Source organism: Fulmarus glacialis, unplaced genomic scaffold, assembly GCF_000690835.1.
Source record: "Fulmarus glacialis isolate BGI_N327 unplaced genomic scaffold, ASM69083v1 scaffold31280, whole genome shotgun sequence".
Taxonomy (NCBI): Eukaryota; Metazoa; Chordata; class Aves; order Procellariiformes; family Procellariidae; genus Fulmarus; species Fulmarus glacialis.
Window position 1 is genome coordinate 4,060 of NW_009190114.1, and position 16,074 is coordinate 20,133.

The following is a 16,074-nucleotide window of genomic DNA, read 5'->3' on the forward strand; positions in this document are numbered from 1 at the left end:
CAACTACAAGAGTTTGTGGCAGATTGCAATGCTTCTGAGCATAGGAATAACTTACCCATTAAGCTACTAGAACACTTCTGTGATTGCTTAGGAAATGAGTGAAGGTGAAAAAGTATAAAAAAAAAAAGGATTTGACTTCATTTCTTACTGAGCAAATTCTCTGTATTTGCAGACTGTCACAATTGGATATTGATGGCCATCTTGCTAGGTGCTTGTCTGAAAGTGCAGATGATGTAATGTGGTAAATCCAGAAGAATGAAGAGCAAAGGAACAAGGCCGAGGATGAACCTTTCTCAGAGGAAAAGGAAAAAGTGTGTCAAGGAAGCATGTCCTCACCTCGAACTTGCTTAAGGATCACAAACCAGTAACTCAATAGAAGGTCAAGTGCCACCTGCCTGTTTGGCGTCTTTTTATTTTAAATCCTCTCAAAAGCATGTAAAGTATTCTAGTTCTGAAAATAGTGCTATAGGATGTCCCAGAGACCCCCAGGGAAACCAGTCTAAATCAGTCTTGGCACTCCTAGAATCCAGGTACTTCTGAAAAAAATGTACTATTGTAAATCCCTGAAGAACCTGTTTTGTCTGATACACCATAGTTGTTCTGAACCTTTAAGTGTAGAAGAAAGCAGCTGAACAAAAAATAACTATTATTTAATCTAATGCAAAAGTTTACTAACCTCTTTTTCTTCTAAAAAGGTAATCTGTGAAAATAAGCTTAATGAAAAAATCATTCAAGCTTAGCATCTTTCATTATTTTAATATCTAAGTAAGAACTTATATGATTGTACAGTTGATTCTGTGACTATATCTATGTTAAAAGAAAACACAACCCAGACCAAAAAAAAGGGTGTGTTTGGTTTTTTTTAAATCTTTCTGAAGGAACACAGCTAAATTCATAACCGTACTTTGTAGGTTTCTGAGTCAGTATCCACTTGATTAACATGACTAGTCTCAACTATTTAGGCTCCAGAAAGAACATTTCTCCTGCCTGTTTCACAACACTTAATATAGTCAGTCAGCCAAAACAGCTGCTTTTTGTATCAGAAACCATCAATGTTTGAGAATAAAGAACACCTGAGTGTTTTGGCTAGAAGGTATTCAAAAGACTCATCTACTATTTTGGTAACCTAATAGTAGCAGGTAAACATTTTGTAAGCTTGAGAAAAGCAACCTTTTCCATGAATGACAATAAATGACATTTAGTGATAGTTTAGTAACAACAAATGGAAGGGATGAAATAAACTGGAGTAGGTTGTTCATTTCCCACAGTTACCCTGTTCAGTAAACAATTAACTGTATCCTATTTACGCAGTACTCCATGTCTCCAGTCACAGCCCTACAGTTCAAATTATTTTCTTGTCAAAGGGCTATATGCAAGAGAAGTACAACTGTGCCTGTTTCAGCTATTTTGATCACAACTGCCTTCACACAGTGAAGAAGAGTGCAACTCAGATTAACGAACTTCAGCTGTTAAACTTCTATCTCAGCAAACCTCTGCTCTGGACCTCAAAAACTTACAGTTCAGGTGCGATCCAAAGATACAGAATAAACAGAATACAGTATCAAAATACAGGAAGAATCCTACAGATTTAATTTACAATGGGGTCTCTTTAAAAAGTGCAAGTTGGACATAGCTCAGTTTACTGATAAATAATAACAGTCTATTAACTTTTTCATTAAAGTCTTTAATAGATGTGCAAGAATATAAATGATCTTAGCTGTTATGGATTAGTATACCATCTTCTGCACAATTAAAACTGGTCAAAGATCCCAACTAATTAATTATACAAAACTACAAGAACATATTTACTGTTTTACAATCATTAAATTAGCTAGAATTTTCATTTACTATTTCAAATAAGACAACTATATATCATTACCAGATCCATTTGTAATATATTAGGATTTTTTTTTTCCAAACCACACATTTAATTACATCCTTCATTTTCTTTTATTTATAAAACAAGTACTTTATATAAAAAATTTCCCCTTCATCATGAACAGAACATTATTCAAACACTTGCACATGAGCAACCAAACTTGTATCCAGCAAACTATTTGGCAACACAGCAACATTGTAAATGCCTGTAAATTTTTAAAATAAAATCAAGTAGTCTTTACAATGTTTGTTTAGCAAATGTGTCTTTCTGTTCTTCCTTCCCTCCCTCCCAAAGTGTTCTGAAACCTAGAAAAAAGGTTAAAAAAAAAACCCCAACCCACATTTCTAATATTTCCATTTTAAAGTCCTATGCCCTGGCATGTCAAAGGACAGCTTAATCTGTCGTATTTCCACTCATGAGCTGCCTGCAGTCACTCTGATAACTATTGATCAGTTTTATTACCAGGGGAGTTGAAAACACTGAAAGAAAAATTATTCAGGGTAAATAAAGTAACTGCCAGGGAGAAGGGAAAAAAGGAGTAACTAAAAAAATGTCAGATTACATTTAAAAGGTAAATGTTTCCTTTAGTAGATAATAAAGTATCTAAAGTCCAGGCATTTGAGGCAAGTACTTCTTACTGGTTATATTATTTAGTGTTGATTAAAACATTTTGCTTAATATGAAAAGCTCCAGTCCAATGGAGAGAAACCCACAACTTAAATCTGAATGGGATTAATATAACTAAATAACCACAGGTCTGCATAATTGTGGCTAATGAGGGGATACAAAATGTAGATTGTTAATCAATGATTAATTGAAAATTTTAAGCAATGTTTTGGCAGTCTTGTCCTAGCACCTCATGCACCTCATGACTTGGATGTGAATCCGAGAGATGTCATGTTCAGCACCTAATGCAATGCTGTACCCTGAGAAAACCATATGTTAATGTAAAGACAGTGAAAGTGTTGCAATTTATCCTGCATTTTACACCAAATTAGGTGAGATGTCATGGCACAGGGTTTCTCATTTTCTCCTTCCCACATAATTGTTTTCCTATCTCTACAACTCACACAGTATAGTTAAACCAAAATCTAGCAAAAAGAAATACTGCCTCTGCTGTTGTTACTTACAGAGGCAGGTAAATCTTCACAAGCGTCTGAAGTTTCAGCTAGCAATGCACACTTACTAATCCTCAAATGTAGCGACATGAGCTGATAAATTGTTAACCTTTGTGATGTAATATAATCCTTTCCCTGCCCCACCCCACCCCACCCCCCTGCTCCCCTCAGTTTCCACGAGAAGGGATTTGATAGTTATCTTTTGCTTTATCCAATTTCTTAGGTATTCATTTTTCTTCCATTAAAAAAATTTACTACTTTGATGCAAATCATTTTACCAAAACATCCCATTCTCTATGTAGAATGATTAATTATTAATATACACTGAGTAATTGTAAGCAGACAGTTTATTGTAAGTAGGAGGTGTGCTTTATCAGGAAAGTGTATTTTCTATTATGGTTATTCTAGATTTACTATTTAAACTTTAAGGCTATGCTTTATTACGTTTTTGCTCTATTTCTGAATATCTGTATTGTTGATAAAAATACTTTTCAAAAATCTAATATACAACACAACATCATTGTAGGTGTAGGCACTGCTTAAGTATTTTCAGAAATCCTTTGTGTGCAAATTTAGTTTTCTTCAATCTACATTTTGGTAAATTTGGAGTTTAACACAACAGATTTTGAAATTGATACTGTAAATTCTAATTTGGAATTAATATTGCTAGTCACTCTGCATTTCAAATTCTATAAAGATGCAAATGAACATTAGGCTGCAGCTGTGAACTGTATGTTTCATATGTAAATGTTACTTAATATTAACAAGCAGAACTTACCAGGTTTAAGAACGTTCCAAATATGTAATAATTCTTCAATGCAGTCTATCCATTTAGGCACTTAAAACTTGTACCCAAATTTATGTTTTGATTGCTAATAAAACACAACTCCTTTTAAATATATCTGAGACGTTTAGACAGGTACCACTTGTGAAAAAAGGCATCAAAAATAAGCTTCAACACCACCGTAATATATTTTATTCTTCAGGATGTTACACTGTAATATTCTTCAATTGGTAGCTCATTGCATCAAATGTTTGTAGAAAGTGTGTAGATCTCAAAGTTGTTCAGAATCTCCTTTTCCAGGGATGCAATGAACGTTTCAATCCTTCATGAAACAGGCACAAAATGCAAATTCCTTCATTAATTAAGCCAGTTGTGTCAGTGCCCAGAACTTAAGAATCACCACGTGTCAGAGGACACCCACCAAAATCATTATTCTCTTCTTTGATTTTCAGCAGCAATTTTTTTAATCATTGGTCTCCATCCAAAATCTTAACAGTTCCCCAGCCTCGCATGCATATACTGTAGTTAAGGATAAATTTAAAGGTCATTCACATTGTCCACAACGAAGATGTCGTTCCTTCATACTGTTTCTTCTGTTGACAGCAACAATGGATTAATATATTCAAATCCTTCAAATTCTGACTGATCTATTCGCTTTATTATATCTCTGAAAAACAAATAAAAGCATTTTTAGTTTTATTGATTGCAAATACTATTTTTGTTGCTGTACTTTTTCTTCAAATAATAACAAAATACATTACAGAAATGTATGCGTATGAAGCTGTACAGAAGCAACAATAAATGGGGAAAAAATTTAGTCTCTCAACATACAAATACTTAACAATAATGTTTTATCCCAATATCTAAAGCAATATGACTGGAGATTTTGAAACATCTGATAAAAAGTTTCTTCTGCCCTTCCAGTTAGATGACATGCATACTTACAGGGCCCAAAAAGAAGCATGTAATAAATGACTGTTGTTTTATAATACTAATTTACAAATAAGAAAGATATTTTGCTGTCAGCAAGGGCTGCTAATGTTATATGTAAGATGAATACTACAGAAGAGTCAAGTACAAAGCTAATACTTTTTAAAAAAACCAAACATATCGTATGCACAGGAAATCCAAGAAAAGACTTATAAATTGATGTATATAAAAAGAGAGAGAATTTCTTTTAAGATGTGTTGTTCATAAAACTTCCTGCATAAACTTGATATTTATAATTTTTTTGTCAAGCAGAACCTGTAAAGCACAAATATGCCTTGCAATTCTTTGGTGTCACATAGAAACAATAACTGAAGCACTTCACACTTTGGTTTCCATTCAGCTATTCACTTCATATATGCTGGACTCTTGAGAAAGAGAGAACAGGTTGTGAAATATGGATCTATGATATGTAAGTAACACTCTTACAAAATTCAAACTTGAGCACCTAGGCAAACAAATATCCACAGTGAAATCTCCAAATACATAATTACTTGAGGATGAACACCTGCTACCCAAGAATGCAGCAAGAGAAAGACCCTGCAACAGTAAATTTATTGCCACTGGAATAGACTCAACAGATTGCTGGTTACAGTGTTCATTTTTACAATCACAAATTTAACGAACATAACATTTATTTGTACAAATAAAAATTCCCTGACCAACTAGCTAATCCTGGGGGTTGACCTAGGATTAGCAGGCACTTTATGAAGGAGGCTTTGAAACAGTATTGTCTTTCTTTCAGAGCAGTTTAGCTTTGTTGTGTAGCAACAAAGAAGAGGGAAAACTGATAGAAGCACATAGGGTGGAATGTGACAATCTTGTGCCTTTAATTATGAAAGCCTTTGGATAGCATGCAACAGCCTCTACTTGCCAACGTGGCATCCAACTATATACAGTACTTCACACGGTATCTAAGAAAGTAGAAATCATAAATCCATTATTAAAATCCCAGTTCCAAAAGCAGTACTTTAGAATCAGCTTTATTAAACATTTGATTAGACCCAAATATTCATTCTAGAACACCATCAATCAGTAGCTTTACAGACTTCAGTTAGAAATCGTAAAGAATGCAAACCACTGGAAATTTATGAAACATGTTTTCTTCAAACATGAAACCAGTGAACAGCACAACAGGCTGAAAACATTTAGGAAGGAATGCATTATAGTTTTCAGCGGAGGGCATCTAGTCAGATAAGGAAAACCAAACATGAATAAATTAAATATACTGGGAAAATATAAGTGTATAACGTGCAAGCAATTCTTTGCTGCTCTCTTACAGTAAAGCTCACCTAAAAATCCTAGCTACACAGATTTCGGGATTTTGAGTCTTAGATTTTTAATAAACCTTTGATTCATTTTACTTCTGTATTAAGGTGCTAAATAAGCAGCAGAAAGTTTCATTATATTTTTGATAGAATAGCACAAAAATTTCAAACCAAAACACACACTACTATGCTTTTTAATGAGAAACAATATTGTAAAGTTATTAAAAGGGGGTAGTTTAAGTGCCACCTGGCATTAGTGCCACACGCTCAAACCTTGAAAGAGAAATGCACCTTGGAAAAAAAAGAATGGATGCCCCCCAAACTGTTGCGTTCCTCAGCAATTAGATACTACGATTCTCACACTGATGTCATTTGGCCCACCCTCCCCCCTTAGCTCTGATAATACGTATATCATCAGACATGTGCTAAATGCTTCACAGGCAAATGAAGTCAATAAGACCATTTTTTCTCTGACATTTTCCCCCATTGCAATAAACAATGTTTGTTTTTACAAAGGAAGTTCCAAGTTCCAATTTTAAATTTTTACACTTCAGTAAACCCTCAAAACTGTGTACAATTACTCTCAAACAGTTTGGGCAAGCTAACTTGCCCAATCTAACTACCAAAACTATAGCCTGTCTTCTTATTATGCCACTTTGTATCTGAAGGAACTTTCTTCCTTCATGTACAGCAATCACTCCTCAAAAAAAGCCTTCAAATTCCTTTATTAAAGCATACTACTTCCTGCAAAATTTTTCCGTAGCACATTTAAATAATAGCTTTCTGTAAGATTTTCCTGCTACCTCAGGCTTATTCTAAGACCCAAGGAGTTGTGCGTCAACTGTTTCTCCTGAGTACAGAAATGCAAGCTACCTGGGTCAGGAATCAAATTTCCAAATTTCTGTCTCTTCTTTCAGTGCCAAGCACATGCTCAACAGCAAATCAATACTGTATTCTGAACTTTTATTAGAATACTAGGCCATCTTCTAATATATAAGTATGATAAGTTATGCAAGATATGTAGGATACAAAGAATTTCAAATTTACTTTAACTTGACTATGTTCTAATGCTAAGTACATAGTCTCTTCTTAGTAATTTTCAAGTAATTTATAAATTAATTTCTTAGTTGTATTTGGGGAAAAAGAAAAACATACTCATCATCTGGCGTTAGCTGCACAGGTTCGCTGGTGAACTGTGTATCAAAGTTATCCAAACCATAATCGTCTGTGATCTGAGGCTGAAATGGAGGGGTTGCTTGCTTCTTTTCCAGCTAAGAAAAAAAAAAATAGAATGGGAGAGGAGAAAAATTAAAATGACGAATATTTACAAAATCCCCTAAGAACATCAACATACACTGGCTCTAGAGTACATGCACAGAAAAGTCATTATAGTTGAGTTTAGTATTGGTGGAAGACAAACTCGTTAAATACAATCTGCCATTAAGTTTTGGACTAGTAGATTTTGACACTAAATGGTATATGCTCATCCTGTTTATCCTATTGCTGTATTTTAAATACAAAAACTTCAAAAATTATCAGAAATTAATAAAATTTTAAGTTTAAGACTATAGAAAAAGCTGTTTCCCAAGTCTCTTGCCTATCTATTAAGAAAAAACATTGTTGCTATATACATCTGGCTCAACAGTTTTTAAACTGAGAACATACTCCGGAAGCTTTCCATTCAAGCCAAGATGCTTTCCCAGAATATAACTCATTTTTCCCTTTTATAAGCTCCTCTAAAGTTGCCTCTTGTAAAGGCAGCCTCTTAGATTACGTCAAATCAACATAACCAGACTTATTTGTTAATGCCAGCACAGAACAAAAAAGTAAGCAATATTTATGTCCCGATCAATCACTAGCCACATTGGTAAGCAATCATTAAAAGCAAGTAGTGCTAATCAATAAAATAGCTAAAGCAGCCCAGAATTTTATTCTACAATTAAAATTTAATCATTAATACACTTACATATAACATTTCCTGCTACAGGAACTGGAAACCCATATTTATCTTCCTCACCAGTGATAGTCCATAAAACATGGGAATTTTTTTTTTTAACTCAAATAATGGTGTTGTAGTCATTAAGAACCTTTTCTCATTTGCTATACCGTAGCATGTTCAACAGTATCTATAGTTTTCCAATTAAGGCAAATCCCTACTATCCTCCGCAGTTATTAGATCGCTTTTATCACAAGTTTGAGTGATACACGAGCTGATGACAGATTAAATGTTATTATTTGTTTAAATCACTAACCCAGGGCAGTTCCAAAAAAGGTGCAAGAACTCCTCCACCTGTTTAAGCTTGTTTTCAAGTAGTCATAGTTCCAGGCCCAGCAGAAAATCACAGATATGAGTTTTAACTTTTGGAAGGTGGTGGAAGCCTGAGCAACTGATCCAGCTGATATACTGGAAACCAGTATATCAAAACCAGTCAATAATCATGTTTTACGATTTTGCATGGCCAGCTAAGTTCTTGCCAGCTAAATCACTTTTTACAACAAATGATAAGTAATACTACTATGTTTTCTACATGTTACATCTGTCATATTACTGAATCTCCCAGTTGAAATATTATAGAATATGAAGTTTCTTAAATTACAATAAACCAATGGAGCTCTTGTAGAATTGACTATGAATTATTTAAATGGATTTACACTTAGCACATTTTTCCTGAAGTTATTAATTATACACTACTCACTTTTGTGAACAGAATCCTCTTCATCATTACTTGCAATTTCACACTGCACCCTAATATAAATACTGCCTACGATACCAAAGAAAGCTCTCTTCTTCTTCATGAAGAGAAAGAGGGAAGGAAAAAAAAAAATCTCAAGTGCAACGTATTACTTCAACTGATGCTTAAACTCACTGGTTGCAAATCAGCATTAGCTGCCTCTGTCCCACCCATACAGCCTGGGGAACATTCAAGCTGTTTCTTCTACATACTAAGCAGACCAGGCAACAGCCAAGTGATAGCTTGTGCTCAACTCCCTCATACAAGCAAACAAGATACTTGAAACCAATATATTCTGGAAAATCAGTAATAGGTAAACAATACTGCTTAACAAAGACAGGAACTTAAATAATAAAAACAGTGTGAACGGACCGCACTGATAACATGCAACCAGAACAGCTATTTTTCAAACACTTTCTAGTCTAACAAGAAATCCACAGCATTTCAAAAACATTATGTTTCTTAACACATATGATTTTAGTTAAGTTTGTTCTACAAACATCTGTGTGTTTTATGGAAAGATGATTGACCAAATACTAATGTCCATAGTTCTCAATACGCTGAGGTAATGCCTTATACTAAAAATATGTAATTCAGGGATGGAATATGACAAGGAATGCATTAGTGCTAGAGAAGAATTATGTATGGAAAAGCGTAATGTTTTAGAAAGTGTAAACTGTACCTTTACGCATTTCTAATGCCTCACTAGTTAGAAATAGTAAGAAAACCAAAATGTCTGTGTGCTACAGTAAGCGATAACAGAAAAATAGTAGAGCTGAAAACAATTAATAGTATCTTTCATTCTAAATAAAAGATCCTCACATCTACATACTAATGAGAGGTATGGCTAAACTCTTTATGGGCAAACTGGCCAGGAAGAAATCTTATTAGCTCAATAAGTAAAGAATCATTATATTCACTAAGCATTAAATGAGAAAATGTCATACACTGAAATCTAAAATAAGCTAACAAATTTACATTAAAAATTCATAGAATCATAGACTATCTCAAGTTGGAAGGGACCCAGAAGGATCATCAAGTCCAAAATTACAAGCAACTGATTAAGTTTTCCTGAATACTCTAGATTTACTCGGTATTGCATGGCCATTTGGTCCGAGAAAACCGGTTTCTTTAAACAAGCGACTGAAATGACTTCGGACACTCACCTGGACTGAAATTAGTACTTTAGAAATAAGCAACTCTTCTGGCCTTAGCTTTCCCAAATGCCACGCAATACTGACCACAATACTTCCAGCGTTCTCTCACACCCAACATCCTATATCTCCTCTGCCTCCTCTCCCATGATCACATGTCCATCTCTTTTTTTTTTTTCAGGCTACTCAAGAAACATAGGTTGTTGACTACCAACTAATACAAGTGTCCTGATTAGACAGCTGCTTTTGAGATAAAAGCTGAATTCCCCCGTCTTCCCCCACTAGGGAACTAAATTGGTCTCATCTACCAGGATGCTCATTTTCACATAAAACAGAATCTAGTATCCGTGAGATCTACCTGCCTTCAAAATAAGCAAAAAGTGATGAAATGGCTCAAAACTTATTAGGGTCATAACTAGCAAATGAACAGCAGAGCGTGGAAGTCCCTCTTCCTTCACAATTATATTAAAAATACTATTGCTGTAACATAAGCATTTGAAAGGAGTTACATTAAACCTTTAAAATGGAGGCTCCAATTGATTTTATGGAATCGAGACTAGCTTTAACCTATACAAAGTCATAGAAGCTTCATTAATTTCCCTTTCACAATCTATCATCTTTCTTTTATAGCTCAATAGGGAATACTCAGAAGGTATCTCTGGAAGTTTAGTTCCCAAATCGTATACAACTAAATCATATATTCCAAACATATGCATCAGTACAATACAAGGCAGGAAGATAAAGCAGACATTTTCAACTTGCCATTCAAAAGGTTTAATTAAAAGAATTTTAAATGGCTAAATCCTACAAACCAACTGGCTTATATATTTACTTTCATATCAGTGATCTCCCAGACACAAACACCAAGCCTTAGGAATTTGGAGGATCAGGCACAATGCAACACATCGACCTTGGGAGTACTGCAAGAAACAGTAATATTACCCAGAAAATTCACCTTTGTCTCCAAAATGTCAATGCGTATTATTTATTTTTTTAAATATTTGATTGAATCTCATAATTTTTCTATTCAAAAATTCTGCCATTGAGTCTCATGCTCCAAAATAATTTTAGAACCTGATTGTGGCACTTCTCGTTAGCCACACATCAGGCTGAGAAAACGTAGTTTCATTAGAAACCCAACTTCAAAAGGATAACCAGCATGCTAATTACAGAGCAAGGCATGGCAAATGATTAAACTGGCAATTAAATATACCATCTCAATGAAGATGCTAGCATATATTGCCTCAAAAAATGTGCTTTTAAAAATCAATTGTAGTTCTACTTTTTAATAATTATTTATAGATGATCATAAATTTTGTGTATTTTGTAGAAAAGAATGCAATTCTTGCAGGAACACTTCAAGAGTTGTTATTGAACATTAAAGAAAGTGAAAATTTTAATTTGGCCCCAGATTGCCAATTTAGCAATTGTTATAACCATAACCATGTCATACATAATAGATAAACATATATTTTCACAATTCTTCTATTTATGACCATCCAACATGCCAGTTCTGCAAAATGTTTGCTTAATTGGTGTGCTGCATTCATACAATGCTCCTTTAATTTAAGGAGGCTCTGACTATGTACACCAATCTTGAACCCATAAATGGATTCAAGTCATTACTTTGACTGTAGAAGAAAATGGTAGAAAAGTTTGAGATAAGAATGCAAAAACAAAATTGTGTGAATTCTGTTTTTCAGTGTGGGCACATATATCTCAACATCCTTTCTGAATAATGCTTATAACACGTTTGTCAGCACTGCTATTTTCCGAGTGGAGCTTTCAAGCTACATTCTTTGCTTCCATAGTTGTTCAAAATGGTCTTACAAAACACTAGGGATTTCCTATGTATGATACAGTAGGAATGTGTTTTTTCCCATTTAACATTAGTGAATTAAACATTACTAGAAAAACAAAGGAAAATATAAGGTAAACAAAACCAGGCTTCCAATACGAAGAGAGTGTGTGTGTCACTATGTCTTTTTTGTTCAGTGGGTCACCTAAGAAGAAATTTCAGGACCTTAAATAGGATCAGCATCCCACTGTTAGAGGCTTTGTAAAGAAAAATCTCAGCGAGCTGTATCAGAACAGAGGTATGAAACTTCTTGCATGGATCCCCTTACAATACAAGGTATGCTGGGGCAGAATGGAAGGTGACATGGCAAACGGAAGGAAGGATAGCTGTAAATTCCGGGTAGCAGAATCACTCAGAGGTATCTGTGAATGCATTGCATAACTTGTAACAGGTGATGTTCCTATGCACAGCAAGGTGGCATCTTTTAAAAGAACAAAATGTTTGAAGCCTAAAAATAAAGCAAATTTCTTTTTTTCCCCCCAAAAAAAAAAAAAAAAAAATCAACAGTGCGGCTTAAAGATATGAACACAGAATCCCAACCAGAATACTTGTGTAACAGAGTTTATACTGTAATATTTATGACACTCAGAGCTTCCAGATAGGCCATAGACCATTTCACAAATATATTGCCTCTGCAAAAACAAGAGCTTAGCCTTTACTGATAAAGCAAGTCTGACTATGTAATTACTAAGCTTAACAACTTTAATAAGTTAATAACTAAGATCCTTATTAAATCCTTGAAAATTCTGTGTAAAACTTACATTCAATCCAGTGCAAAACTGTGGTTTTATGTATGGGCACAAAAGATGTTTTCAGGGAGACTGAGGATAAGATTCCAGATTATGTTACGTAACTCATTCACCACTGAAAATTTTCCTTTTGGTAATGACGCCAATAGGCATCCAATTGATTAAAGAATAAATTGCTAGTTAGTTCAGAATGAAGTTCTAATTAAATGAATTCTTCCTGCCTTCTCTGAATTGTGAAGATTTTTTTTTATCATAGGAAGTATAATCCACTTACATTCTCCCTGTTATATTAAGGAATTTATCACCACAGAAGTTTGTACTTAAGCACTGTGGTTAAAATACAAGAAGTTACAAAATTTTCTGACCATTATTTTTGAGCTATACATCTATACAATCTATATCAATACTCATGCTACAGGGCATAAAATTAACCACTATATGAATCAGAAGGAAGTTAGTTATCTGTATGAGAAACATCGTAGGCTAGGAGCATTTGGAACCATTTTTACCTTCCTCTGAAGCTTCTGGTATTGGCTTTGATAGAGACAGGCTATCAGACTTGATCATTATTCTGATCTGTTATGGCCTACGTGGTATATACAGTTTGGGTTAGCCTTGCTGGCCACTGGAGGTCACCGTTCCTCTAGAGAAATATCAGATAGAAAATCAACATTCAAAACTCCCTCTGGAAGAGACCTAATGACACTAATGGAAAATTGAAAAATCACAATTTGTTTTCATGCAACACATCCTCAGTGATAACAGTATTAAATGAAAAAGCGACAAGCCTGTTTCAGTATATGGTTTTATATGGAGATTGAAATTCCTTACAAAGTTTTGTTTTCATAGTTTTCATTTAAAAATTAAAGTACATTAATCAGGCTATTAGCCAACCACTACATGCCTTTTGCTGGGAAAGCAGCAGATAAGTCTTCTCTTTTTGTTTCACAGTTCTGAAATACTAAATGCTAGACAGTATTTAGTACCAGTCGTAATTCTTAATTTTTTTTAAACATCGTTCAGTATCTGCTCATGCAAAAGCAAAGCCCAACTTTCTGTTAATGTTAATTACCATGAAGCTGGCAGGAAGGTGAGATCCATTTTAAAGAAATGGTAGCTCTGCGGTTTGCACTGTGTCTGCATTCTCTTCCACTGATTAAAGCTAAACTGTCTCATCAGCCATGCTGAATATAACTTCTTCTTCTGAGATTTAAACAATTCACCACACTGTTTAGGTTTCCATTCGTTTTCTACACTTCTACTTCCAGCAATCTACCAGCAATTTCCAGACTACTACTTTTGAGCCAAATATGGCAAACTAAACTACCCTAACAATAAAAAAAATCTCCTATGGATACACATCCTCACCCTTCCCCCCCCCTTTTTTTTTTTAATAAATTAGTAAATTTCCAACCCAGACTCAGGCTAAAACTTGGACATCTGTCTCACCAATTTACAATATTTACTTTGGTTTATAGAAAGTACTAATTTTTCTGCAGTGAGAAATTTAGTATTTTTGTGTTGACATATTTAGCCTTCTTTGGTCCCAGTAGGACAGTAACAGAACTTCACAAATGACATGGAATAGTCAGAGTACAGGAAATTCAATAACAAATTCAGAGATCATGAGGATCATCTGGTATCACTGAGAATTAACAAGTTATGCAGCTAGATCATTTGATAGTCTCTCTTCTGAGATGAGAAAGGAAATGTACATACTATTTCAGTTCAGGCCTCCACACTGTTTCAGTAAAACTTTCATTTATGCTTTCTCCTTTTAAAGTATATATCCATGTTGCTACAAACCAAAGAGTGATTAATCTGTCCCAGCATGCTTTTATGTAGATATGTGCTTTATTATTCAGGGTGCCTAGGAAGAAAGTAAACTCTTTAAGGAATCTAGCCCTTTAATCTGTAGGGAGATAACAAGGATTTTCCTGGATAAATTTCAGAAAAGGCTGAACTCTTGTACTCCCTTATTTAAACTGGTTTTTTCCTCCAGATCCAAATTATAATCCTGCTTCTATAGTCCTGCTTCCTTTCAAGAAATAGTATCTGCTTCAGTGTGGCCGAACAAATTTGGAACTTGCGTGAAAGCATTTCCAGAAGAGAATGAGGCAGCAAAGCAGTGGTTTTTCACTGCAGACTTAAGAGAACTGGTGACAAGAAACTGAAGCAATTTCATACTTTTCTGCAGAGGATAGAAAACTAGCTTATTTTCCTGCCATTACTTAAAAGAGCACTATCACAGGCAAAATCACCCCATTTGTATGATTTTTACAGTTGTGAAAACACATTCAGTAAGATGTATGCAAGATATACAGCTTGCATAGATTTTAACCATAATTAAATTAAAATAGCTCCAAAACCTTTTGACAAGCCACCTCAATTAGGGATCTTTCTAATTCTCTGTCTCGCTTCATTCCTGGCTTAAATTCCATCCTTACGGTATTCACATGTGGATCACATTCATCATATCCTATTTACAATTACAACAAATTCAGTAAAATACATTTTTACAGTGATTGATGGTACTTAAACCATCTGCTTAACGGCAGTTCAGTGTTTTATTGTCCATTAAACCAAGAGATAGGAGATTAAAATGATGATGTTTAATTTCAGTAAAAAGACGAAGTTAGTATGATAACTAAATTTCCAAAAATAATAATATAGGGCAATAGTAATAACATTTCAAAAGCCCTTAAAGCTTTAATAAAATGTATTGTTCATGATGAGTAAATTTAAACAATTTTGTTGTAATAAAAAAAATATGTTCTGTATGTTTTGCCAGAACTCCTGTAGAAAGAAATGAATGACCATTTCTCTTTATGATGCCTTACCACAGAGTCCATCATGGATCACTGCCCAAGACTGAAGAGTCAACTCTGACCTCTCTGGTTCCCTAGTTAATGTGGTGGTGGTATGTTTTTGAAGGCTTATAGTATCAAGAGTAAAAAACGCTGAAAATAATTAGGAAAGAGGAAAATCCATTTTCATCATAATTGGAATTGCATTTTTAAGATTTGTCTGGAAAGATCTCCGTGATCTTTGAACTTGATAAACTGATCCAAAAACTGCTCTCCCCTCCCTCCACCAGAAGTGCAAGTAAAGATTTTTCTGGTCCAGCCTTCTGAGTCTAGAGGTAACAGTCTTAAGGTAATAGATGATGGCCAATTATTATCCAAGAGCAGCTCTGATGCAAAAAGCCTTGCTCCCTTTTCTAGATTTACTCTTGACCAGAGACTGTTCTTCCTGTGAATTCTCATGGAGTACTTAGTCAACTTTCTCCCTGGCTCCAACTTCTTTGCAGGTCTGGATGGAACACACTGAAAAGAGGGATCTTCTACACCAAGATCTGCAAATTCTCTTAAAGGTCTTCTAGATCCTTCATACTCTTTAGTTGTATCTAACTAACACCGAATAGTATTCGATTTCATTAATAACCTTTTGAAGACTTTTTCTGAAGAAGGTTCTCCAGCTACACTGCAGAATGCATTACACCTATCATGCCTGTATGTTATGAAGTTCAACTGCACTTTGCAGAG

At 34.5% G+C, this 16,074-nt stretch overlaps 1 protein-coding gene across 2 annotated transcripts in view; it reads right to left on the reverse strand.

The window, feature by feature from the left end:
- Nucleotides 1–3,945: 3,945 nt before the first annotated feature.
- The window catches only part of PRKCZ (protein kinase C, zeta), a 70,401-nt gene continuing 58,272 nt past the window's right edge, over nt 3,946–16,074 (reverse strand). For both annotated transcript variants that reach the window (XM_009584588.1, XM_009584580.1), the window contains exons 17-18: nt 7,192–7,307; nt 3,946–4,448 (exon numbers count right to left, since the gene is read on the reverse strand). In XM_009584588.1, coding sequence (XP_009582883.1) covers nt 4,361–4,448; nt 7,192–7,307 — 204 coding nt within the window. In that variant the 3' untranslated portion in view covers nt 3,946–4,360. The remainder of the gene's footprint in view (nt 4,449–7,191; nt 7,308–16,074) is intronic.